The sequence below is a fragment of the Oncorhynchus keta genome, chromosome 1 (assembly GCF_023373465.1).
Source record: "Oncorhynchus keta strain PuntledgeMale-10-30-2019 chromosome 1, Oket_V2, whole genome shotgun sequence".
Taxonomy (NCBI): Eukaryota; Metazoa; Chordata; class Actinopteri; order Salmoniformes; family Salmonidae; genus Oncorhynchus; species Oncorhynchus keta.
The window spans coordinates 80,424,371-80,439,015 of NC_068421.1; the positions used below are offsets into that span (position 1 = coordinate 80,424,371).

At 40.7% G+C, this 14,645-nt stretch overlaps 1 protein-coding gene and 1 long non-coding RNA gene across 2 annotated transcripts; one reads left to right on the top strand and one right to left on the bottom strand.

Annotated features, from left to right (window-relative positions):
* Nucleotides 1-1,911: 1,911 nt before the first annotated feature.
* LOC118393468 (uncharacterized) lies at nucleotides 1,912-7,750 on the top strand. The gene is made up of 3 exons (XR_004827562.2): nucleotides 1,912-2,138; nucleotides 2,560-2,670; nucleotides 6,927-7,750. It is a non-coding gene; the product is annotated as an uncharacterized LOC118393468 (long non-coding RNA).
* A 2,341-nt stretch (nucleotides 7,751-10,091) lies between these two features.
* On the bottom strand, nucleotides 10,092-11,684 carry LOC118385000 (cytochrome P450 2F2-like; the record flags this gene model as incomplete). The annotated part of the gene is made up of 5 exons (XM_052523352.1): nucleotides 10,092-10,312; nucleotides 10,612-10,624; nucleotides 10,710-10,814; nucleotides 11,381-11,420; nucleotides 11,537-11,684. Coding segments are annotated over 5 exons (444 nt in total), but the record flags the coding sequence as incomplete, so codon positions are not given.
* Nucleotides 11,685-14,645: the final 2,961 nt, after the last annotated feature.

Below are 14,645 nucleotides of genomic sequence, written 5' to 3' on the forward strand. Positions count from 1 at the left end.
GCTCGTTTTCATTTTCCATAAAGATTATGAGCCTGCTGAGCACTGGGCCTATGTTGCTGCTCTGCTCGCAGCTCAGGGGAGAGGCGGGATGAGGCAGGTAACCAAGGTGCAGAAAGGACATACACAGCACAGAAGCCAGAAGTTTTATGAGTCGGTCTACCTAGCTTCACTCTTCACACAGAGGGCTTTAGCACCTGATGATTGATTGAGATGGACATAGCTCATGGTGAAATAATCTACATGGTGATTTTCAAAGGTTAACATACAGCCTACAAGGTGTGGACGTGTAAGGACTAATTGCTCATGTGAGTAATACTCTTTACTCTGTGATATGTAGTGGCTGTGAGGCATTGGCCTGTGTCCAATATGGAACATTGCCAAATATCTTTCACAATGCTGTGTAGAAGAGAGGTGGTTAAATAATCATAGCACTCAGAACAATGGACAAACAGTCAAATGATTTCATTTATAATTTTCAGGGAAGAATTCTGTGAAACCTTGACTGCCTTCTTCTGCTCTGTATTCTATTCTGACCAATTGAATCTGACCTGTTTTCCTCTACCTACATCTCTCTCTAGGGGATCCCTACATATCTCATTACCTGTATCATGGCCCTGAGAAATACCTCTGGAACTAAAGCAGTCCCCAGACTAGTTGTCAAGATCATAGGCAGCAAACAGGTCAAGTATTTCATCACAGAAGAGACAGACAAGTGAGTTGAATCAGGTCGATCAAAGATCAAGCTGTGTTCTAAGAATAGAAAATAATGGAATGGCATAAAATAGAATAGAATAACATACAATAGATTGGAATAGAATAGAAAACCATAGAATACTATACAATAGAATGAATACTATACTTTTCATTCTTGTGAGAAACGGAAATCTCAAGTAAAGTAGCAGTAAAGTCTCAATGGTAATTCTGCTTCAAAACACTACATCTTACACGTGCTTATTACTGTGACTTAACTGGATCTCGATGCATGTCTCTTTTACTTTGCACAAGGGTGAATAAAGCAGCTATTTCTCTGGGCGTTGTGGATAATGTGACGAAGGAACCACCAGACAAACAGGACTCTGTAGTGACCAGATCACACAGACAAGCTGAGGCTGAGGGGGGTGTGGGGTCAGCTTTTCAGGCTGAGCTCCACAAGGTAAACACTGAACAGTAATATAGTGGTTATACTTATGTTATTAAGTTATGTTATTATTTATTATCATGTAGCTTAGAAAAATACATAATTGTACATTATTTAAAAAATGGTATCTACCCTCTTTTAAATGTCAAATAAAAAAAGAAAATATATAACAATACTACATAGTGAAAAAATGACATTGCATGAGTAGTATATTTCAAGATAGATAGACAAAGGTGACATAAACCCTATGGTTATGGGATTTCATTGATGTATATAGTACATTGTGCACAGTGAGCTGTATCTTTCTCGTGGAGAGCTCAAAACAGAGTATTGGGTTCACTTTACAGGCCTCAAACAGGCTGTGTATGACAGCTCCCTCTGGTGACCGTTCCCTGTCCCACATCCATCAGAAGAACCCAGCTGTCATAAGAACTGAACTCAGAGTAGGAACAGCAGCAAGGGCATCTGAGGAGGAGAAGGTTAGTCCAAACTACGGCCTAACTGTGATCACTTGATTTCATTTTTATTTTACTCAAACAAAACCGTGGTCTGCACAGTAATCACCACTTTCATACATAAAACAGATGATAACTACACTTCATGAAGTTGTATGGCATTGTTTATTTCTACTGATTATCACGTCCTACTGGTGTGGAGCTCAACAAAGGCTTATTCTGATTCCCCACCATAGAAATAGAATCATTCTATATAAATATATTTCTATGTAGCTCACTAGTGGTTAGAGCGTTGGGCCAGTATCCGAAAGGTTGCTGGATCGAATCACCGAGTTGACAAGGTAAAAATCTTTCATTCTGCCCCTGAGCAAGGCAGTTAACCCACTGTTCCCCGGGCACAGAATCGGAGAAGGTGTATTGCTGTTAAGAATGTTAATAAACCACTCCCATGAAGCGATGGACAACAAGGATGTATTTGATTGTTTCATTTCTGTGAAACCGAAAGTAAAATATCGACTTGAGGAGAGCAACTGAAAAACTGTTTGGTAAGCTTATTCTACAACTACGTTAAGTATTCGTACCTGTTGTTTCTTGTTTTATATCTTGAAGAATGAGCCAGTGCTCGAGAGCCTATGGCTGTAAAGTTGTCTGCCTAGTGACGACAGGTAGCTCAGTAAACGCCCGAGTTTTGAACTTCATTGAACATAACTACATTATTGTATTACAGTAGCCGTAAATGCCTGAGGTTTGAACATCATTGAACATAACTACATTATTGTACTACAGTAGCCGTCAATGCCTGAGGTTTGAACATCATTGAACATAACTACATTATTGTACTACAGTAGCCGTAAATGCCCGAGGTTTGAACATCATTGAACATAACTACATTGTTGTACTACAGTAGCCGTAAATGCCTGAGGTTTGAACATCATTGAACATAAGTACATTGTTGTACTACAACAGATATTTATTGTTGAAGTATCCAGCAGCAAAGACAGATGATGGGGAAAGAGAACCAACATAGACCATTAACCATGAGCTATAGAGACGCCCTTCAAACACCATCTAACAAAGGTGAGCTTTCTTTTTTAAATTAGTTAGGGTACTGTATTTTGTAAGACCAGTATATGACAACCCAACCTTTTTGCTTTGGGGAGGGTTGTGTGTTTTTTATTGGGCACAGGGAAGGGTAGTGTGTTTTCCCATGGTTTACATTCACTCTTTTGCTGATTTTACTATATAATGTCCTCCATCCTAGGCAGGGTAGCCTAGTGGTTAGAGTGTTGGACTAGTAACCGGAAGGTTGCAAGTTCAAACCCCCGAGCTGACAAGGTACACATCTGTGATTCTGCCCCTGAACAGGCAGTTAACCCACTGTTCCTAGGCTGTCATTGAAAATAAGAATTTGTTCTTAACTGACATGCATAGTTAAAGGTAAAATAAATAAAAAATCCTAGCCAACTTTGCTTGCATGCGCCTCCACCATATCAAGATGTTTTGGTATTTCCCTTATGCGCTATGGTTTTCCTGTTTTCTAACTTTTAATAAAAAACTGGGTGGTTTGAGCACTGAATACTGATTGGCTGACAGCGGTGGTATATCAGACTGACAAAACATGTATTTTTACTGCTTAAATTACATTGGTAACTAGTTTATAAAAGCAATAAGGCACCTCAGGGTTTTGTGGTATATGGCCAATATATGGCCAATGTTCTTATCCGTGATCCTTCGCGCATAACACCAGCCCTTAGCCGTGGTATATTGGCCATATTACCACCCCCCCCTCGTGGCTTATTGCTTAACTATACCAAAGGTCAATATAGTCTACCAGTCTAACCGTCTATCCTGCCCTCTATCCACCATTCATCGTGACAATGGTGGTTGATCGTTTCTCCAGATCTGCAGAAGGCTTACTACTAGCGGTCAAGCAACACATAAAAGCAACCTGCACAAATGTTCCATATGAATCCACTAGAACAAATAGGAATAGCTAATAGGCAGTGGAGGCTAGGTGCATCATTGCGCATGAATGAGACAAGCAGCTCAAAAGGCTCCCCTAATGATCTTGTTTAGGGACAATACAATTATCCAGTGGCGTGTATGCTTGGATGCCAAGGAAAGCCAGGCTTCCCCAAAACATTTACCGAGAACAAAATATATCTACGTTTTTTAAAAATCTTTCATCTCTCTACGTTTCATACACCCCTTCAATTCGCAAGTGGCTGAATGTATTTCACTGGAGAAAGCATCCGAGCGAAAGAAAAAGCACCTCTCTGTCTTACTATGTGAAGCACATCTATCTGATGCTGTCTGGTCAAAATTAATATGACATTGTTTCTGCCCATTGCATTGAATGCAATGGAAGCCAGCAGACATTTGGCCTCCCTTGATAAAAAAGAAAGAAGCTCAACTGAGTGAGCTCAACTGTGAATGGTCCTGTTGCAAAACAACAAAAAAGTGTCAGGTTTGCTAAAATCGTCCCTTTCTTAAATTAGGCATGGATGGAGACAGGGAATTGAACTTGTGGTTTTACTTAATTCTCCGTACTGGCCAATGATTATAACAGCGATTCTGATTCAACCATAAATTCATACATTGTGCCCCTGACCTGAGGATGGAAGTTCAACATGTAGCTAAATGTAGCTAGCTGTCAACTAGCTGGTAGCCTAGGACAACAAAAACTAAAAGCATGTAGAGTCATAGACCGTTTGAGTAACATGAAAGAGAGGAGGATGGCATTGGCGATTCTCTTTTTCTACTTAAACACACATGAATTAGTACCATGGATGATATTTTGCTGATGTTGATTGGGCTAAATTGTTTTTTGTATCTTTGTTGTCACTGTACTAGACTAAGCATAGGTGATTTGATGTTGAAATGGTGCTGGAATAGGGGAGTCAGCTCCTGTTTCCTCTGCGACTTGCAGTAACTCTTCCGTGTTCCAAAACAATAGTTGTTTAGTAGTCCGAAAAAGTTGGAAATATTAACTTGATTGGCCATGTAAGATCTGGGGAAGGGTACCAAAAAATGTTTGCAGCATTGAAGGTCCCCGAGAACACAGTGGTCACCGTCATTCTTAAATGGAAGAGGTTTTGGATCCACCAAGACACTTCCTAGAGCTGGCTGCCTGGCTAAACTGAGCAAACAGGGGAGGGAGGTCCTTGGTCAGGGAGGTGACCAAGAACCTTATGGTCACTCTGACAAAGCTCCAGAGTTCCTCTGTGGAAATGGGAGAATCTTCCAGAAGGACAACCATCTCTGCAGAACTCCACCAATCAGGCCTTAATGGTAGAGTGGCCAGACGGAAGCCACTCCTCATTAAAAGGCACATGACAGCCCGCTTGGAGTTTGCCAAAAGGCACCTAAAGGACTCTCAGACCATGAGTAACAAGTTTATCTGGTCTGATGAAACCAAGATTGAACTCTTTGGCCTGAATGCCAAGTGTCACGTCTGGAGGAAACATGGCACCATCCCTATGATGAAGCATGGTGGTAGCAGCATCATGCTGTGAGGATGTTTTCCAGTGGCATGGACTGAGAGACTATTCAGGATCGAGGGAAAGATGAACGGAGTGAAGTACAGAGAGATCCTTGATAAAAACTTGCTCCAGAGTGCTCAGTACCTCAAACTGGGGCAAAGGTTCACCTTCCAACAGGACAATGACCCTAAGCACACAGCCAAGACAATGCAGGAGTGGCTTCGGCACAAGTCTCTGAATGTCCTTGAGTGGCACAGCTAGAGCCCAGACTTGAACCCAATCGAACATCTCTGGAGATACCTGAAAATAACTGTGCAGTGACGCTCCCCATCCAATCTGGTAGAGCTTGAGAGGATCTGCAGAGAAGAATGGGAGAAACACCCCAAATACAGGTGTGTCAAGATTGTAGCGTCATACCCAAGAAGACTCGATACTGTAATCGGTACCAAAGGTGCTTCAACAAAGTATTAAGTAAAGGGTCTGAATACTTATTAAAATGTCATATCTGTTTTTATTTGTAATAAATTAGCTACAATTTCTAAAAACCTTTTTTTGCTTTGTCATTGAGGTATTTTGTGTAGATTGATGAGCATTTTTTTTTATTTGATCCATTTTAGAATAAGGCTGTAACTTAACAAAATGTGGAAAAAGTCAAGGGGTCTGAATTCTTTCCGAATGCACTGTATATATCACGGTGGCAAGGCATATGAACTAACAGGTTATAGAGCAAACAACTCAATTTCACAACACATAGGTTGTAATATGGCTTTTTTCACTCTGGTTTGCTTTCTCTGGTGATTTTACCTAAGCACCGACATTGCAATTATCCTCCATAGAATTTATTTTCCAATTTACAGATTATGTGAATATTCTAAAATCTACATAAAACAATATACGCATTTTCCTACTGGAGATGTGTTTCCAACTGACTTATTGTGGATAAACGGCTGTGCGTGATGACCTAGTGCAAATAAAAATAACTTCTGCAGTTAAATTCTCTTGTACCGAATGAAAAATACAAGTTAAATGGGTTCCATGGCATTATCAGCATTACTGATGGTTTTGTCACAAAAACTGTTGTTTTATAGCAAATGTGCGCATTATTAACAGCAGCCAAGCATCGATCATCATATCACCAGAATAAGACCCTCAATATTGATTGGACACTCACCACCTTGGATACTCACCACCCTGTGAAGTTCATCATTTCTTTAATCTGCTAATCAACTGCATGCTTTCACGAGTCGTAGTGAGAGGACCACTTAACATATCATCGCATGACTCCCCAGTTTACTTCGACATGGTCATTATATCAATATTTGTGCATAAAGGCGTTCCCACTGCCATTCCTCACATAATTCATTTTACACACAAAAATATCCAACCATGTCGACCAAACAAATTGTCTGTCGGTGTTTATGAAATTCTACCGGCATTTGCTGTTTCATCAGCCCAGGTTTTTAAAATGAATGCGTCAGGTAATTAATGAATGCGTCAGGTAATTAATCCTCATGAAATGTTTGTATGGAAACCTGGTGTCTGCAGCGGCTCTTGTAGTGTAATGAGTAGTGTAATGAGACAGACAGGGAGAGCGAGCTCGTCCATGGTGCTGGACGAACCCTCAACCTTCTGGCCGTTACATGCTGACCACACCGCTCACGTTACGTGTGCGAGCTTTCTAATTCTGAGGGGAGAGATTCTGCAAGTGATATACAGTACAAGGGGAGTCATTATTGGATCAGACCCCCCCCAGTACATTTTTAACTATCCCTAATTTGGTTATATTACAACAATGAGAGGATAGCACCTGAGTGCAACCTCATAAGATTTTATTTTCTTTTTCTTAAAAAGTAAGGACTTCTGCTAGACCAGCAGCCCCTACTACTGCCCAGAACAGTTACCTGACCAGACTGAGGAGCAGCCTCCATGACCTGATGAACCAGCACCCAGAGGGAGTACCCCTTTCCCGTATGAGTCAGGCCTGCTCTCTCCTCCTGCACCCGGAGGTAATTAAGCTCTATCCCTCCACCAGGTACCTCTTGGCCTCCCTCCCCACTGTGGTGAGGCTTCAGGGGATCGGGGTACAGACCCTGGTGCTCCCAGCACTAAGCCATTGTGGAGGTGGGACGGATGCTGGTCGCTAGCCTTCTCGACCTGCCAAGCAGGGACCAGGCCGTCCGCAAAGAGACTGATTTCAAGATTCCAATCAAAGCCAAGACAACAGAAGAACCTCAAATGTACACAGCCCATAATGATATCAGGGAAAAGCATTAGGAAAGTCTACATACAAGACAATGGCACGTCTTTTACAAGACGGGATACACACAATCAACACGTTACTCACCATGAAAGCACACGCCTGTGAATTACAGATGTATGATTTTTTACATTTTTAGACTGTGGCAATACAATTCATTCAATTATTTTATATTTATGATACATCATGGAAAACAAGATTTCACTTTAAAGTGTACATGTTTGAACCTAGATACTGTGCCCAATTTTATTCATGTTTGACAGATTTTAGACAAGTAAACCTAGAACGGTACATAAACCAATCACTGTTGTGCAGCGTCAATTTGATTATATTTTTCTTGGCGTGATAAGCGACATACTTTACCATATAATAACAGTTTTCCAAACATTTGAATAAAACATTCTGAAAAACATGGAAAGTGCTTTTTTTTTTGCCTCAAACTGAACAGGCAAGGTCTATTCTATCATGTTAAGGTCACATCCATTCAACAGCACTGTACAATAACACACCCACTACCTCTTCAACACTCTAGTCATCTTACTTTCCCACACAACCTATAACATACAGTACAATAAAGTCTAAATAAACCAAAAACTTTGAATGACACTGAGGGGCAACATTGTTACATTTAATGCCTCTTTGCCTGAGGCTGATGCAGTGCAGGTGTTGGTACGCATGCATACACACATTCATTCACACGTAAATAGTTACCATACATGCACTCAAAATGATTAAGTTGTCCTTTATGTCGTTTTATGTTCTCCTTTGTTTTTCGCTTTTGTTCATTGTTGTTGCATTGGGGGACGGGGAATGGAATTATTATTTTTTTTTATTTTTTATATTTCAACCGGCGTGTCGTTATCGCATTTGGTGTAGGGGACAAAATAAATGTGTGCACGATGGCGCAAGCGCGCAGCCGGTTTGGGTTCCGTGTTAGCCAAAAACATTTAAACTCAGTTTCACAATTCCTGACATTTAATCCTAGTAAAAATTCCCTGTCTTAGGTCAGTTAGGATCACCACTTTATTTTAAGAATGTGAAATGTCAATAATAGTAGAGTGAATGATTTATTAGACTTGTGGAGATCTACCATTTCTTTTTCTGAAGTCTTAGCTGATTTCTTTTGATTTTCCCATGTCAAGCAGAGGCACTGAGTTTGAAGGTAGGCCTTGAAGTACATCCACAGTTACACCTCCAATTCTCTCAAATTATGTTAATTAGCCTATCAGAAGCTTCTTAATTAAGCCATGACTTAATTTTCTGGAATTTTCCAAGCTGTTTAAAGACACAGGCAACTTAATGTATGTAAAACTTCTGACCCACTGGAATTGTGATACAGTGAATTATAAGTGAAATAATCTGTCTGTAAACAATGGTTGGAAAAATTACTTGTGTCATGCACAAAATAGATGTCCTAACAGACTTTCCAAAACTATAGTTTGGCAACAAGAAATTTGTGGAGTGGTTGAAAAACTTGTATGTAAACTTCCGACTTCAACTGTACTGTACATACAACAATATTCTCTATATGGCCATATTGTTCTCTCCAAACAAAAAAGATCATTTGGGCCAATGAGAAGAGGGACTCACCCAGAGAAAAGGCCAGAAAGTTAGCAGGGTTAAAAGGTATCTGGGTACTTCCGGTGGTCTTTTCCCGTCAGGATCGCAGTCAAGTTGACAAAGTTGGTACATTGAGGGGGTGCAGTCGAACCCCAACACATGAAAAATCTAATCACATCGTTCTGGGATTTTTAAATAAACACAGATAAGCAATAGGAAAGCAGGACTGAGTCTGAAATGGCTGCCTATTCCCTACATTAATATCAGCACTTTCAATTTCTCACACACACACACACACACACACACACACACACACATTGAATGTATGAGTGCTCCATCATGTTGATGAGTCCCCATCTGATGTGAAGGTGGTGTCAGTCCCGGCCAGGAAGAGATCAGCCACCGACAACACCATGTTCTCCTCGAAGTACGCAGAGTCCGCACGCAGAGTCCGTACGCAGAGTCCGCACGCAGAGTCCTTACGCAGAGTCCTTACGCAGAGTCCGTACGCAGAGTCCGTACGCAGAGTCCGTACGCAGAGTCCGTACGCAGAGTCCGTACGCAGAGTCCGTACGCAGAGTCCGTACGCAGAGTCCGTACGCAGAGTCCTTACGCAGAGTCCTTACGCAGAGTCCGTACGCAGAGTCCGTACGCAGAGTCCGTACGCAGAGTCCGTACGCAGAGTCCGTACGCAGAGTCCGTACGCAGAGTCCGTACGCAGAGTCCGCACGCAGAGTCCGTACGCAGAGTCCGCACGCAGAGTCCGCACGCAGAGTCCGCACGCAGAGTCCGCACGCAGAGTCCGCACGCAGAGTCCTTACGCAGAGTCCTTACGCAGAGTCCTTACGCAGAGTCCGTACGCAGAGTCCTTACGCAGAGTCCTTACGCAGAGTCCTTACGCAGAGTCCTTACGCAGAGTCATGCTGCTCCTCAGGGATCAAAGAATAGTGACAGATATGACATCATATTTATGACAACAGACAATTGAGACTTGAACAAAAATGTAGTCTCTATGGTTGCCATGTTTGATAACAGCTAAATCAACCAGGATTCAAAATTGACAAAAATACTATAGTTTATCTATAGTTTAAAAATATATATATTCCAGACTGTAGCTTTAAGGATGACCTCTAGAGAGCCTTTTATTCACAGATTTACCACTTATAGGAAAAAACAAGCATTATATAAAATATGGTGTTTGGAGAGACCTATTTGTCACTTAGTTACTCTTCATCTTCTATGGGTCACTTACTTCATAGACTATTACCTGATGGAGAGAGTATCAGAGGTTGTCCCTGTCCAGGGTCTTCCAGTGCTGCCTGGCCACCTCCGATATGAAGCCTTTCAGCTCTGACACATTCCTCTGGATGCTCTGGTGAGGCCCCGGGAAATGTTTCATAAACGGGAACAGATTAAAGATCTAAAGAAATGTATCAAGCCAAATATTTTGAAAGAAACTACCTGAAAAAACATCAGTTAAATATGGTACACATGATGCTATAATCTTATTTTGAATCTCATTAGCTGTTAAACGTTCCTGTTACTAATATGGTCACTTTTCACCTATTGCCTCTACATATTTTTAGAGTAGTGATACATTACTAGTGACCCATGTCACAAACCTTCATAACTCTAGAAGGGCAGACATTTTGGTCAAAGATAAATTCCAAACAAGTCAAATTGTAACCATTCAAATGTTTTATTTATTTCTATGGGTACTCCGTACTCGTACCTGGCCGAGAGCAGATCCAGTCAGGAAGAGATTTTAATTGTGGATGTCCAGGAGGCTGTGGAAACGGTGTTCTTGTACTCATAGCAGTCCGAACACCACTGAGCAGATGGTGTTGGACACGGCCTTCACGATCACGTGTTGTGGGTTGAATGGATTCTCATGATAAAACCACCACAGATCACAGTGAAAACTTTACACAGCTGGTCAGCGTCCTTCATCACACAACAGTAGATATAATATTCCACTGACAAGATTCCAATAAGCCAATAGAAAATGTCTATGTGGCACAATCAGGATTACTTTTCGGGGCAGTCCTGCCAAAAACTAATTACCGCCCTCCTTCTGTAGCACCTGTATAAGGTAGTGGGCCTCCTATGTGACCCCTTAAGGCCTTAAGAGTGAGAAAGACTAACTTCCTGTTGACACCCAACTTTCCCCTGTAGACATTAAAATCCCTGAGTGGCAAAATAGTCTGTAGCTCAGTTGGTAGAGCATGGCGCTTGTAACGCCAGGGTAGTGGGTTTGATTCCCGGGACCACCCATACGTAGAATGTATGCACACATGACTGTAAGTCGCTTTGGATAAAAGCGTCTGCTAAATGGCATATATTATAAATCATATAGGGTATATCTAGCTGGCACCCTATTCACTATGGAGTGCACAACTTTTGACCAGGGTCGATTGGGCTATGGTCAAAAGTAGTGCACTTGTGATAGACTTTGTGACGTGTCAATGCTTTATATCCATCCTAGCACTTGAGTGCAAGAGACCCAATCAAAACCATCTGTTCCAGCACTGAAACAATCTTTGATTAATGAAAAGGAAAATGTGTGCTTTTTAGTTACACCTGGTGGCAAATATTGCAGAAATAATTATGGTAGTATCTCAAATATGCTTTCTTTTAGCTCAGCAAAAGTGGGGTATACTGATCCAGTCCAGAACAGGCATAGATGGCCTCCCTGAAAACACAGCTCCATTCCGGACCAGAGTCACAATGGTGACGTGGAGAGTGTTCAGCACTATAGACGGCTTCCAGCTGTTAAAGGAATACTCCACACAAACATTTTATTTATTAGTCCCAAAATGTTTTGCAAGTCAGCAGTCACATTTTCAAGGCATAGGATTTTTTCCAGAAGCAAAATGTCAATTGCATCCTCATGATGTGGTGATACTTTGCCTCTTGAAAATGTTAAATCTTGAAAACGTGAATGTTATCATACAAAAACATTTTGGGACTGTATTAAGTAGACCTAATGAAAAACAATTCCAAAAAGTAGTTTGAGTGAATTTTCCCTTTAATTATTCTTTCGGGGCGGTTTTCCCTCACACACACAAATTAAACACTTTCAAATGGAGATTATCCATTACGTTTGCCTTTTAGTCCAGGACTAGGCTTAATCTTGTGTCTGAGAAACAGGTCCTTCATCTATATTAGTTAGGAAACTGCAGAAAGTCAAACTGACTTGACTTATACCCTTTTAATGAATAATAAATGGATCTTTTGGTGGGTCAGTGCCATAGCGCAGTTTCGTGCCCCCCCGCACGGTCCAACTTTTCCCCCACAAATATTTATCTTAAAATTAATATTTCAAATATATAACAAATCATTATTTTACTAACTGGATTTATGTCAACTCAGTGAGACACCATAAAAGCCTTTTCATTTTTACAATGATTGTCCAACAAGTGTTTAAAGGACTTGATTAATTCTAATATTCAGATATGTAACACAAATCTCCAAACTTCTTTTGGATTAATAGCCCTATTAAATGCTCCAGGGATAATGTATTTGGCATGGTTGTTTTTCTAGATTTAGAACATAAAACATTTATAAAGCAAACAATATCCCTAAAGTCTAGCACAGAAAATACTTCAATGTTTTAAGCATACGTTGCAGAACAGTGATTACAATACTTATTCAGAATATTGACAAAACATTATTGAGTCCATCAGTAGAGTTGACAACAGGTATTTGACCTAGATTGTGTGTCCAAATACTCAGACATTTTTGCCTCTAAAGAAACAAATTAACATTTTTAAAATATGGAAAAATATTTTTAGCAAATTTGCTTTTCCTCAGTTGCTTTAAGAGACTCTAAAACCTAATTAAATGTACCAGAATATGAATTTTGGTTCAAATATATATCTTAATCTATCAGGCAGATGGAGCTGACAGTTAATGGTTGTGACCACGGTGATTCTAATATTATTAAAATCTATCGAAAGTAGAGAACTTCAGACTACAAGTGGTCTTGTTGCACTACATGTAATGAAGAAATTAATAAGGAGTCCTTATGGTAAATAGCTGCCCCTGCTTATTCGTAATTTAGGATTTTTGACAAATCTGACAGACCAAATCTCCATACACATCTTTAAGGAATCATAGTTGAGAGAAATATTCTTTAAAGTCAGAGGGCTATTGCAAGAAACTACATAAGATAATGGATATTAACTGAAATGTTTTTGCCAGTTTGTAGAATTTTAAACACTTTTATTTGGATCCTTAACCATGGACAAGGGCATTTCCAGGCATAGAGCCGACATGGAAATTAATAACATTTAAAGTATTTAGAAAATACCAAAAATGAATATTTTCCCTTGTAAAATCCCTCTAAATGTAAAAATTCTCAACACTATAAAATAAAGTTTCCCTGCCGGACAAGGATTGTCCAACTTTCAAAAATCTCTGGACAGATTTCCTACACATTTTGTCATAAGGCTGAGAGAAAATGTTGCAATTTTAAAGCAAATATCATTTAATTCTAAACATTCTTTCATGGCGTGTTCATATGCTATCTGGGGAGGCCCGACCCCCGTGGGCCATGCCAGTGTGGTGGGGGCTTATATGTGTGTCCTATTTCACCCATGAACAAGTGTGTGTTATGTATGTAAACGACCACCCCTCATCACTGTCAAACGCTCCCTAAAACACTTGCGGACCTGTCTAATCGACCGGGCCCGGGTATCTTGGTAGGATATTGACCTCATCCCGTCAGTAGAGGATGCCTGGTTGCTCTTTAAAAGTGCTTTCCTCACCATTTTTATTTAACCAGGTAGGCTAGTTGACAAGTTCTCATTTACGATTACGACCTTTCCAAGATAAAGCAAAGCAGTGTGACACAAACAGAGTTATACATGGAATAAACAAACATACAGTCAATAACAATAGAAAAAGTCTATGTACAGTGTGTGCAAATGAGGTAAGATAAGGGAGGTAAGGCAATAAATAGGCCATCGTGGTGAAATAATTACAATTTAGCAATTAAAACACTGGAGTGATAGATGTGCAGAATAGGGGATGGGGTAGTTGGATGGGGTATTTACAGATGGGCAATGTACAGGTGCAGTGATCTGTGAGCTGCTCTGACAGCTGGTGCTTAAAGTTAGTGAGGGAGATAAGTTTCAGTGATTTTTGCAATTCATTCCAGTCATTGGCAGCAGAGAACAGGGAAGGAAAGGCGGCCAAAAGAGGAATTGGCTTTGGGGGTGGCAAGTGAAATATACCTGCTGGAGCGCGTGCTACGGGTAGATGCTGCTATGGTGACCAGTGAGCTGAGATAAGGCGGGGCATTACCTAGCAAAGAATTATAGATTACCTGGAGCCAGTGGGTTTGGCGACAACAGCATACAGGTTGCAATGGTGGGTAGTAATGGGGCTTTGGTGACAAAATGGATAGCTCTGTGATAGACTGCATCCAATTTGCTGAGTGTTGGAGGCTATTTTGTAAATGACATCGCCGAAGTCGAGGATCGGCAGAATAGTCCGTTTTACGAGGGTAGGTTTGGTAGCATGAGCGAAGGATGCTTTGTTGCGAAATAGGAAGCCAATTCTAGATTTAATTTTGGATTGGAGATGCTTAATGTGAGTCTGGAAGGAGAGTTTACAGTCTAACCAGACACCTAGGTATTTGTAGTTGTCCACATATTCTAAGTCAGAATCGTCCAGAGTAGTGATAAATGGGTGGGCAGGCAGGTGTGGGCGAGTGATCGGTTGAAGAGCATGCATTTAGTTTTACTTGC